Here is a 12452-nt window from a genome sequence, read left to right on the forward strand (position 1 = left end):
ATAGTTGGGAATGATAGCATGACTCTGCATCAATTAACAACCTGTATATCAATAACAATTTGAATCAAACTGTTAGTAAATTTTTCAAGAGATTATTGATAATCGTATAGAATATTTATAACTCATCATGAATACCAGAAATTGGAGATTGACAATAACAAATGCATGATTTCTTCCCTGGTTAATGGTCACAATCTCCAGTTTCACTTTAGTACATGTTTCCCTTTCTATTATACTGTAATTTCAAAAGCCAATATTTTGACATTACCTGCAAATGGAATTATGGTGTGAAAAGTAGTGAGGTGGGAAAAAAAATGAAATTCTGCACATACAGCATCCAAGAAAATGAAGACAGGCAATAGTGAAAGGGAATGGCTGAAAAGTAAGCGAATGAAAGAGACAGAGAGAAGGACAGATACCTACCCCAACCTGCGCTATCTAGCTATCGCCCTGTGGACTTACAGTATCACCAATAGGTTCACCAAATGGATCACTGTTGGATGAGGCCTGAGATCCATCAGGCTAGAATATAAGAACATAACACCTTTTTTTTTCAACAGCAGAAAGGAAAACATCAGAGGTTATTTTCATGCCATCAATGCATTTCGTCAAAGTTACCCACTGTGGATGAAAAGCCGAAATGAATTGAATACCCATGACCCTGATTTTATGGGATTATTCAGTCCTCATGATCATATTGCTAGGAAAATGTGCACTATTTTCAGGAATGCACAGGAGAAACCTATCACAGCCCCCGAGAATCAAAATCATGATCAAAAGTTCCCCAGGGAAATCCTCCCCTGCTCTGAAACGTAGAAAGTCTGTGGGAATTTAAAAAAAAAGTTGTTTAAAAATAAGATACTTCAAAAAAAAAAGAAAAAAGAAAGAAGAGAAACTGCCATCCTGAATATAAAATTAATTTGCAAGTAATGTTTTAGTTCAGTCCATGTTTGTGGATAATACAAGCATTGTAAATATTGTGATTTAAAACAATTCAAGGCAGACGGCTTTTAGTGGAAATTTAATTTGTGGACATAAAAACATTTCTTTAAAGAAGTAGATTTTTGAACAGAGTCACTTTGTTGCTTTGTTATTCTGGTTTATTATATTATTTTATATAAACATTATATAGAACCAATTATATATATAGAACCAATTATACATATATATATTAAAATCCTCTTCCAATTTTTTGAACCATTTTAGGATGTACAATTAAGTTGATCCGTAATTATATGAACCCCCTTTTCCTAAGCATGATCCTTTTCAACTTTTAATACATTCTTATTGAATGCAAATTACGTATGACTTCCAAAAAATCCCTTTACTTCTTCAAGCACAGAAGAAGGAGTATTAAGAGATGTATTAAGAGAATATTAAGCCGTACACAGGTCACCCAAAACTTTCTCTGTGCAATTGAAATACTTCATTTTGCATTCAAATCCTACTTATTTTTCTATTTATAAGAAAAATGTGATAAGGTCTAGGTACTGGTGCAGATTTTCAGTTTAGCTCAATAGATAGAGCTGACAGATAATCCGGATTGCAGAACAAAGGAAGACACAAAAAAATGACAACCATTTGATAATAGAAAAGATATTTGATTTTTGCTGCCAACCAGTGGCCTTCCAGATTTGGTCACCCAGATTTATGCAAGCCAGATCTCATAGCCCAACTTAGACAAGAATGAACTTAAAATGTTGCCATACTTTTAACTGGTAAGAGTACAATGTTTTGCATGATTCTAAAGTTACCTATACCTATTTTGTCCTTACAGTGGTATCTCAGTACTAGACTGCTTCAAAACCAATTGAATTTGATACTGCATTTTGATGTAAAAATGTTGTCCCAGTATTCATCGTTTGTTTGGTACAATATGATAGGAAGAGGCAGATGGCCACGGACAATGGATAAGAAGTCAGCTATGCTAGGAAGGTTGTTGATAAAGAAAGCATGCAGGGGATGGCCGCAGAGGATGGATATGCTGGAAGGTCACCGGCATAGGAAAAGGGACAGACAGGAATTCCTTCCTGGTTGGAAAAAAAAGGACATGTGGTAAGTCACATGATTCGTTTGGTACTTGTTTTTAATACTTGGCATGCCCCCTAGAACCAATTAATGATGAGTACTGAGGTAGCACTATATATCTTTTTGTCTTTACCAGCTAGGAACCATAAATTTAAAGGGACTCTATATCCTTTCATGTTACCCTCTTTCTATACTTCTTGAACCTTATCTCTTTTAAGAGGTAGCAAGAGAACTGAACCAAGAAGGTCCAGTTTAGTAGAAACTAATAAATAGAAGAAACACCCCAATAACTGCATAAATTGAAATTTTGTAGATGTAAATGTCAAGCTATGGTGAATTGCCTTCAGGTTTAACTCTTCTGTAGTATGCACACCACTGTCTTTATTAGTAAACATCAGGGCTGATCAGAAAGCTGTACATCATACTCCACAAGTGTTATTAGTGGTGAATAACCAAGAGAAGCGTAAAAGAACTTTAAGTGGCAGTTGGAGAAGAAGGAAAGGAAGTGGGAAGGTTAAACAATTTCTCTAAATTTAAACATGCATATTTCTCTTAAAATTTAAAGGTAAAAATCTATGGATTATGTTAACGGTTCAGCCAAAATAAATGAGTGAATATATTAATAAATGAGAACTGGGTTACTTACTGCTTCTTGCTCTTCACTTTTGCTTGGGCTTTCGAAGCCCTCTTCAAAGAGGTCATCTGCAGCAGCGTCACTGGTATGAGATGCCGAGGATTTAGATGGAGAACTCTGTCTAGGAGCAGGAGTTGGGGCTAACAAAACCAATCAATCAAACAAATAAATAACAAAAATTAGTGCTGTGGATTTTAAATGTCATTTGGTAACCTTTTGAACTGCTGTGAGAAAAATAGAGTGATCTATGAACTTGGTGATATGGTGTGATGAAACATATGTGGCTATGACAAGTTGGCTTAATTAAAGGTTAAGATTCTCCTTAATAAAGTGCTTAGAGACCACTCCTTTAAAACAAATAGGATTTAAAATGTGACTTTAATTTTATTGCTTCAACAAAAATCATACATGTTTCACCTGTCATTTGACAAGTCCATGGATAAAGAACTGGCAATATATAACTGGGGGGGAGAGAGGGAAGCATACCAGGTTTCTGCACACCCAGTTTGATTCTAACATGTTTAAAAAGTACAATATATATTATTTTAGCACTTACAATCTTCTACACGTCTTCAAAATTACTGCTGTTGTTACTAATGCCAACGCTGATTGAGATACCTCTATAATTAAGGTAATAATATGCAATTATACATCTCTATCTCTAGTCAGACAGATGACACAGTTCTGGCTGAGTGCCTGGAGGCTGTAAGGGTCTACATGGAGAAGGAACTAGTTTCAATGAATCCTGGCAAGATGGAGTAGCTCTGGGTTTATGTACCCCAGGCCCAGTTCATATTTCATCTTCAACACTGGATGGAATGGCATTTTCCTGGACTGAGTTGATGTGCAGTTTGGAGGCACTCCTAGATTCATGATTCCTGCTTATGCAGATGTGGCTCGGGGAATCTTTGCATAGATTTGTCTGGTGTTCTAATTATACCCTTTCCTAGACTTTGAGTCTTTGCTCATGGGCTTTCCTGCCTTACTCAATTTCCATTTGGATTATTTCAACGCACTCTACATGTGGCTATCTTTGAAGGCCACTTGGAAGCTACAACCAGTCCGGAATGGAGCAGCAGACACAGTGATGAGTTACCCTAGATTTACCCATGTAACACCATTGTTGTGCGAACTGCACCGGCTATCAGTCTTCTTCTGGGAAAAAAACTGTTCATCTTTAAAGTCCAAGGTCAGATTTTTTTGCTGGATTACCTCTCCCTAAGGACATCTACTCATCGTATCATATTAGATAGTATGGGCACACTCCTAGTCCCTTCCCTTAAACATTGCCCTCTTATGAGAGCTAGGAAGCCTGCTTTTCCATACCTGCACTATGGAACATTGTTTACCCTGGGGTATCCTCTCAACCTTTCAAAAAGCATTGGAAACTCAGATTTTCCCCCAGCATTGAGGTACTTTGAGATAGGTGAGAGGATTTTATGAAGGACTGTGGGTTAGAAACCTAACTTTGGCCTAGGTGTTTAATATTTATGGTTTTAATATTGATATTGTTTTAATTAGTGATTGGAAGCCACACAGTTATAATGGACAGCCATATGAGTATTTGAAATAACTAAATAATATTTTGAAAGAAATCAAATCTAAAATCAACAATATTGCTTTTGACTATTTTCATAGGCAACTGTTGCATGAGAAGTTCAAAGTATACCATAGTATGGATATCATTTTTTTCACCTGCAGTTCATTGTACATGGATTGATTCACATAAAAAGTTTTTACAATAATGTTATCACATTAATCAAGTAAGGCTGGAGATTCCGAATTCAAAACTGGCAAGTTATCACTACATCAAGGATAGCTACTATTGGAAGAAAAAAAAAGTATTGAATTGCTACTGAATACAAATCTAGTTCTGGTTCTTAGCCTCTTTAAGATAGCATTACATTGTTATTCAAAGTGAAATTCATGAAAGCAGAATGTACAGATTTCCATAAATCTGATGTGATTATTTGAAGTTCATGTTTTCCCACTTTCAAACAGAATGCATATGGCTCAGAAAAAAAGAGAAACAAGGCTAGAGCACAAACACTGAGATACTCACGTGAATTTGTTGATGGTGTTGTAGACGTCACAGGAGTCAGATTTAACTGAGAAATATCAAAGTCATCACAATCATCTGCTTCCTGTGCCATTCCAACTTTGTTAAAGTAACTGGAGAAGGCCTCTGAGGTACAACTGAGGGAAGGCTGATCTGGTTTTCGTGATGGTACTGGAGGTGCCTGAGCCATCTGGAAATCTTTAAACATTTCTTTTCCAGCTTGCTGCCTTGGGCTATCTGTCTGTGGACTTGATCTAGTGGAATCACTGGTAGGTGGAACAGTAGCAGTGGGAACAATGGTACCTTGAAACATGGCTGCTTGTAAAGGCAAAACAGTTTGTGTTGGCATGAAGGCAGCAGGCTGAAACTGACCAGCTACAGATGGCCATGGTTGCTGGGTGGGAGGAAACATCCCAGGTTGTCCCCATGCAATTGACTGTCCTCCTTGCATCACCTGAGCAACTGGAGGCTGAGCACCCATGGCCAGTTGTTGTTGAACAAGTGGTTGCTGTCCCCAGAAGGAAGGCAGGACAGCTCCCATTGCAACATAACCTTTGGAAAGAAAAGAGAATGGACAGTGAGGACAATGCAAGAATGGCAAAAACAGAGCAATTGAAACAAAACACAAATGCTTCTAACCTAGGAGAAAAAGCATTTTCCAAGTTGTTCCCAAACTCTTTTTTAAAATAACCAAACTTATTTATTTCTTCTTTTATTTTTGACACTATTCCATCATCCAACGAGTATTTTTGACCCTGAAAAGACTGTCCAAAAAGACTTATGCAATTGGTGCTGATTTATGCAAGAAACTAGTTCCTTATGCTTGTTTGGAAAAATGACAACTATACATCCAAGTATGTATTCATATAAGCTGCAAAAAAGCAATATTTTTAGAGAGAGGGAGAGAGTCAGAGATAATGGATATAGCAGAATTATAATTTTCCAAATTGTGTGTACAGTGCACATACACCAGTTTCCATACTATGTGAATTGCATTCCTTACCCACCAACTTGCTTTGGACTTGATGGGACTTGGCATTTCCAAGCAAGATGCAACAAAATGTTTTCAATCATATTTATTTTAATGCCCATAAGATCATGAGGTCAGATTGAAAAGAACAACAGTTTGTTAAAATATAAAATATTTCTGAAAAGCTATAGGCTTGAATCTTAATGCTTTTTTTGTCTTTATCCTATAATGGACAGAAAAGAGCTTAGTTAACTAGTCAGTAGAATAAATATAGATGAAATGTTATTTACGGAAAAAATTGGGACAATTTGGTAAGTTTGTTGAAAGTAAGAAGACTTCCTTAGACCCAACTTCTGCATCTGTGAAGCTAGAAGAGTTCAATTGGAACAACATAAAAATCTTTGGCCATGCTACTGCCTGCCACACTTGTGAGTCAAAGCCTCGGCTACAAACCCCTCAGAATCCAAATCAGAATTTCAGAATTTTGCTTTTAGATGATGAACTATTACAGCCTAAGGTATGCATACCTTATGCATAAATGTGAAATTATACCTTGACCTAGCAGTGGGTCAGTGGCAACTGTTTCAGAATTCAAAAATAGCAAGAACAAGTAAGAAAACCTTTTTGAGTTTCAAAAGTGGGGCACAATATTAACTAGATTTGCATTTTGGTCTCTGAAGAATATTGAACAATAGTTTTCATCCTTTAGCGCTACTGATGCTTCAAAAGAAAAATAAATAATCTTAAGATCAAACAGTCCTTTAATAAGTAAGAGTGATTTACTACTTTGATTATGAAATCAAATTCTCAAGGGTTCCGCCAAATTTTCAAAATAAGAATGATTGAAAAAAAATTGGCTGAGATGAGGTAAACATTCTGTCTGTGATGTTAAGTCTGCAATGGCTCAGATGTTACAGATAATGATATGTGAGCAAAGAGGTATGAATCAGTACCCAATAACTAAAATTATAAATCATACAGTATCTGTCTAGGGCAGAGGTCTCCAAACTTGGCAACTTTAAGACTTGTGGACTTCAACTCCCAAAATTCTTGAAGTCCACAAGTCTTAAAGTTGCCAAGTTTGGGGACCCCTTGTTTAGGGCTTCAAATGTTTTGATGTGTAACACAATAACATCCCTTCGTCCCAGATTGAGCTTAAAATTTCTAGTTAAATATCTTGATGGAAAATATTTACCTGAGGGTACAGCAGCAGTGCTGTAAGGTACAGAACTAAATACCTCTGTACCAGCAGGAAGTGACTGGGATGAAGATGGGATAAAGGCATCACCTGGAGTTGCAGGGGTCTATAAAACAAGAAACAATTAAAATGCCTTGATAAGATGTCACAGGTCGTATTTCATGTGCTGCTTTCATTGCCAAGAACTAGTTCCATATCCTTTCCCTAATTAAAAGAGCTAGTGCATGAACGAGAAAAGCCAACAGTGGATGATGGGTGGGAGTAGTGGGAGAGAGGGGATAAATATTAACAAGTGACAAGGAAAGCTACCTATAACTAGAAACAGGATGAGAAATATTACCACCAAATTCTCATAAAATTTGTAGATACTTGGCAAAATCTGAAAGTGTTATTTTGCAACTTCTAAAATATATGCAAATTCTTTCAGCACCTGTTTCTTCATAAAAGTCTAAGGCTGTGTAATTTTAGTAACTTCACAGGGGATTAGCATAAATAATTAGGGTTTTAAAAGTAAGATAATTAGCAATGTTATAGAGGAAGAAATTCAAACTGGGTAGTATGTCTACAACCCTTTTGGAATCCTGTCAAACCCAGTCTTCAGTCTTTCTCATGAATATCAAAATGTGTTGTATATTGATATTATACAAATGTTTACATCGGCATGCAACAAATAATCCAGCAATTTTAACAGCAATACTTACAGGGGGAGAGGTTATATCTGGAGGAGTGGACATATCCCCAAACAGTTCTAGTTGGGGAACAGCCTGTAAATAATTTCAATATAAGACAGAATTAGCCATATTTTTCTAAACCATGGCGGAGAGAAAGCAAGTTCAATTTCTCAATATTATCTGTTGTAAATTATTTAGGTACTGATTGCCAGTTTTTGGATACTTAGGGGAACATGCCAAAAAATATAATGCAGTATTTTACATTTTAATGTTTAGCATCTTTTTTTATTTTTGTTTTTTGTAGGGAAGGGATTTTCTATTCATCCAGAGCAGATATATTAATTTGATTTCTGTACAGGTAATCCTTGAATTACGGCCACAATGGAGCCCAAACCTTCTGTTGCTATGTGAGACATTTGTTAAGTGAGTTTTGCCCCTTTTTATGACCTTTCTTGCTACAGTTGTTAAGTGAATCACTGCAGTTGTTAAAATTAGTAGTTAGTATAGTTGTTAAGTGGCTTCCCCAATTGACTTTGCTTGTCAAAAAGTCACAAAAGAGCATCATATGACCCTGGGAATGCTGCAACGGTCATAAGTGAAAAGTTCATAAGTCACTTTTTTCAGTGCTGTTGTAACTTCAAATGGTCACTAAATGAACAGCTGTAAGTCGAGGACTACCTGTATTTAACTGAATCGAACATAAAGAGAAGCCCATGAACATCCTTGTGAAGCTTTGCACCATCACTTATGCCTTGATTTCTATGCATCTTCTATGCTGGTTTATCTTACTTTTTTATTGTTTGAAACAGTTCATCCCATTATCAAAATATTGTCTTATTTCCCATTTTGAGCCATTGAAAACCGGCTTATTAATATTACAAACTAAAGGAGCAAACAAATAAATAAAACCAACAGTAAACATAGATGGCCTTCTGTTCAATTCGAATAAAACAATTTGAAATCAGTGTAAATAAAAATGACATTTAATCACATATCCAGAAGAGATATGAAAGTAATAATATCTATAATTGGATTGACAAGCACTGGATTAAACTTCAGAAACACCACCAATGAAAGATATTTAGCTTTGTCCCTTTAAAAGAAAATGAGGTACAATGATTAATATGGACCATGCTAATTGCCATGTTTGTAGGACTTTTCATCTTTACTAATACTCAAGAGTCAAATATATCTTTCAGACATAATTCATATCTTTTAAATGGCCAGAATGTGTAAAGTAACTTAAAACTACTGTTCTAAACAGTGTACAGAACTAAGTTTTAAGTTTGAGTTTTAAGTTTGTTTTCTTATGGACACATTTCAGGAAAAGGTTGCTAACTGTTGAGGTCAAGTTAGTGTAAATAAAGGGTCTCAGAGATGAAAAAAGAACCAATTAAATCCTTTCTGTAGCACTTTTCAAAAAACCAAACAAACAGTACTTATTTATTTGCATAACTTATATGGCTGCCTATTATATAATGATTCTAGGCAGCTCCATAACAATCTATAAAAACAAAGATAAAAACAAAAATACCCTTCCGTTCAGCACCAGATGAAACCACCTCCCAATACAAACTCTAGCCTAGTTTAATGCTGGTTAACTCTAGCCTAGTTTAATGCTGGTTTTCACAGGCTTCTGGGTGGCTAAAAAGGTAGGGATCTATCAAATTTTAAGGCTGCAGTGGCCACCAAGAAGGCATGCCTCCAAAGTCCCATCAGTGACAATATTTAAGGGAGAGGATCTGTAGTGTTCCCATCCTATCTAATCTAGTAGGGCAGGCAGATACCTTCAAAAAGTGGTAGTCTCACAACTAGCCTAACCCTGTGCCATGTAGGACTTTAAAGGTGATATCCATCACTTTGAATAGGCTGCACAAAGCAACTGGGATCCAATGTAGTTCGTATAACTCAGGTGAACTGCAGAGCAAGCTTCATGTGCTACACCATTCTGGACCAGTTGCAGCTTTCAGCTAATTTTTTAAGGGCAGCCCCATTAGAAAATATTGCAATGATCTAACAGAAGATAACTAAGGTATATGATTCTGAACAAGGCAGAAATACTTGCTATTGCCTCACAAGATGAATTTTGTACAAGCCCCACCCTTACTGTCCTGACCGCCACCTGCTCTTCCAGCAGGAGCCATGCACCAGATACATCTGGGTGAGTTTACCTCATCCAGAGTCAAAGATGTCAACTCTCCTAACCCGATGGGCAGGGATAAAGACCCACAACCACTCGATCTTCTATTTTATTTTATTTATTTTTATTTTATTTATTTTGATTTGTCAATCACTTCAAATATAATAGGTATAAGTATATACATAGTTGTGAATACATGAAATGGGTACATATAAAAAAATAAAAGAAACAATAGGACAGGGATGGTAGGCACGTTGGTGCGCTTATGCACACCCCCTACAGACCTTTTAGGAAAGGGGTGAGGTCAGTAGTAGACAGTCTAAGGTTAAAGTTTTTGGGGTTTGGGGGAAGAAACCACAGTCAGGTAGAGTATTCCAGACATTGACCACTCTGTTGCTGAAGTCGTATTTCCTGCAATCAAGTTTGGTGTGATTTACCTTGAGTTTGCATCTATTGTTTCCTCTTGTGTTGTTATAGTTGAAGCTGAAGTATTCATTGACAGGTAGGACATTGCAATGTATGATTTTATATACTATACTTAGATCAGGCGGCGTAGTTCTAGGTTTTCTAGGTCTAGAATTTCAAGTCTGGTAGGTATTCTACAATGAGTAGAGGAGTGGAGAACTCTTCTTGTGAAATATTTCTGGACTTTCTCAACTGTGCTAATAACAGATATGTTATGTGGGTTCCAGATGAACTGTATTTGAGTATTGGTCTAGCAAATGTTTTGTATGCTCTAATTAGTAGTGTCATATTACCAGAGAAAAAGCTACATAGGGTTCGGTTAACAACTCTTAATGCCTTTTTGGCTATGTAGTTACAGTGGGCTCTAGCACTTAGGTCATTTGAGATGAGTACTCCAAGATCCTTGACAGAGTTTGGATCATCAACATGGTCTTGACTATTCAACTTATTTTCTGATTTTATTTGCCAATATGTAGGACAGAGCATTTATTTGTTGAGATTTGAAGTTGCCATTTGTTTGACCATTCTGATACATAGTCAAGATCTTTTTGAAGGGTAGCAGTATTGTCTGTGGCATTGAACAGCTTTACATCATCAGCAAAGAGAATGCAGTTGCTCTTAATATGATCACAGAGGTCATTTATGTAGGGTATGAAGAGAGTTGGTCCTAGAACACTGCCTTGGGGGACACCACTATTGACAGGTACAGAATTTGATAGGACACTCCCAATTTTGACCATTTGTTGTCTGTTTGACAGGAATGCTTCTTTCCAGTTATACAGTTGTCCAGAGATACCGTAAGATTTTAGTTTTAGAAGTAGTTTTTCGTGTACCACTGAATCAAAGGCTTTACAGAAGTTTATGTAGATTGTGTCTATTGCTTTGCCCTGATAGAGGTCTGTAGTCCATATGTTTTTGCAGTGCAAGAGTTGCAGGTTACAGGATAGTTTTTTTCTGAAACCAAATTGTTTATTAGAAAGTAGGTTGTTTGTCTCTAAGTGGAGGATAATGGATTGGTTAATAATTGATTCCATGACTTTACAGGTGATGCAGCATAAGGAGATTGGTCTTTAATTTTCAACTAGGCTGGGGTCTCCCTTTTTGAAGATGGGCATGACCGTGGCTTGTGACCATAGGTTTGTCAAAGAGTTGGTCCTGAAAGATTTTTCAAAGATTATGCTTAGAGGTTCTGCTATGGTGGTGGATAGCTTTTTTAAGAAGTAGGCACATATTCTATCCGCTCCAATAGATAGAGATGGTTTTAGATTGCGTAGTGCTTTTTCAACATTGTCTTGTGTAAAATCTATATGTATTAGATCATTGTAGTTTTCTGTGGTTCAACTAGGAAATACTGGGCATGATCCATTGCTGTTTACAAATACTGAGCCAAAGAATGAGTTAAAGATGTTGGCTTTAATGGTGTTGTCATTGCAGTCTTTACCATTAGGTCCTATCAGGGGTGGAATTGACCTTGAGTCTTTTAGTTTGTTGTTTACAAAATTGTGAAAAGCTGGGTGGAATTGGTGCATAGGTGGTTTTCCTCTTGTTTAATGTGATAATTGGTGCATTATCTGGTGGCATACATTTTTGTATCGGCTTTTGAAGTTGGCAACATGATCAGATTTGTTTTTCTGCCAGAGTGATCTCTTTTTGAATTGGAGTTTCCTTATTGTTATGGATAATGTGTTTTTTTGTTTTGTTTTGGGAGTTGTTATTGGTACATATAGTTTGATGACTCTTTTGACTTCAAGTAAAAATGTGTTGTAATAGTCTTCAACAGTATTGCATCCAGTGAATAGATTGACAATCAAGGGATGTCTATAAGATCATAGTTGCCTTTTTTGAAGTAATAATTGAGTATTACATAATTGTGATGATTTTTGTGTGGGCGTATGTTGAGACAAAATCAATCATATTGTGGTCACTGTTGGAAAAGGGTCCTTTAGTTTGTATTCCATAAATTAAATTCAAACTATTGCAGAAGATGAGATTGAGGCAGTTGTTCAGTCTAGTATTGTTGGTTACTAGTTGTTCCAGTCCCAGATTTGTAACAGAATTGTAGAAGGTTGCATGTATGGGTTCAGTTGTACATTTGTTTAGGGTCCAGTTAATATGAGGTAGATTGAAGTCACCAAGAAAGATAAAAGCATGTGGGCAGGATGTTGCCCATGTTAGTAGTGAATTTAGCTTGTTTACATTTTCGATGTCATAATCAGGTGCTCTGTAACATAGTAAGAATCGAAATGTGATATTTAAGGACAGTTCACAGATGATGGTCTCAAGAAGA

General features: G+C 36.4%; 1 protein-coding gene across 15 annotated transcripts in view; it reads right to left on the reverse strand.

Annotated features, from left to right (window-relative positions):
* DAB1 (DAB adaptor protein 1) overlaps nt 1-12452 on the reverse strand; it is a 726322-nt gene that overhangs the window by 11359 nt on the left and 702511 nt on the right. For 10 of the 15 annotated variants that reach the window (XM_087929981.1, XM_087929975.1, XM_087929978.1 and 7 more), the window contains 4 exons: nt 7591-7653; nt 6887-6995; nt 4725-5273; nt 2675-2802 (listed from right to left, as the gene is read on the reverse strand). In XM_087929981.1, coding sequence (XP_087786107.1) covers nt 2675-2802; nt 4725-5273; nt 6887-6995; nt 7591-7653 — 849 coding nt within the window. Of the gene's footprint in view, nt 1-423; nt 523-1087; nt 2031-2674; nt 2803-4724; nt 5274-6886; nt 6996-7590; nt 7654-12452 lie in introns of those variants that run through there. The other 5 variants (XR_015742881.1, XM_026707248.2, XM_026707249.2 and 2 more) reach the window with 2 other exon arrangements.

This window comes from Pseudonaja textilis, chromosome 3 (genome assembly GCF_049901715.1).
Source record: "Pseudonaja textilis isolate UNSWEBS1 chromosome 3, rPseTex1.2, whole genome shotgun sequence".
Lineage (NCBI taxonomy): Eukaryota > Metazoa > Chordata > Lepidosauria > Squamata > Elapidae > Pseudonaja > Pseudonaja textilis.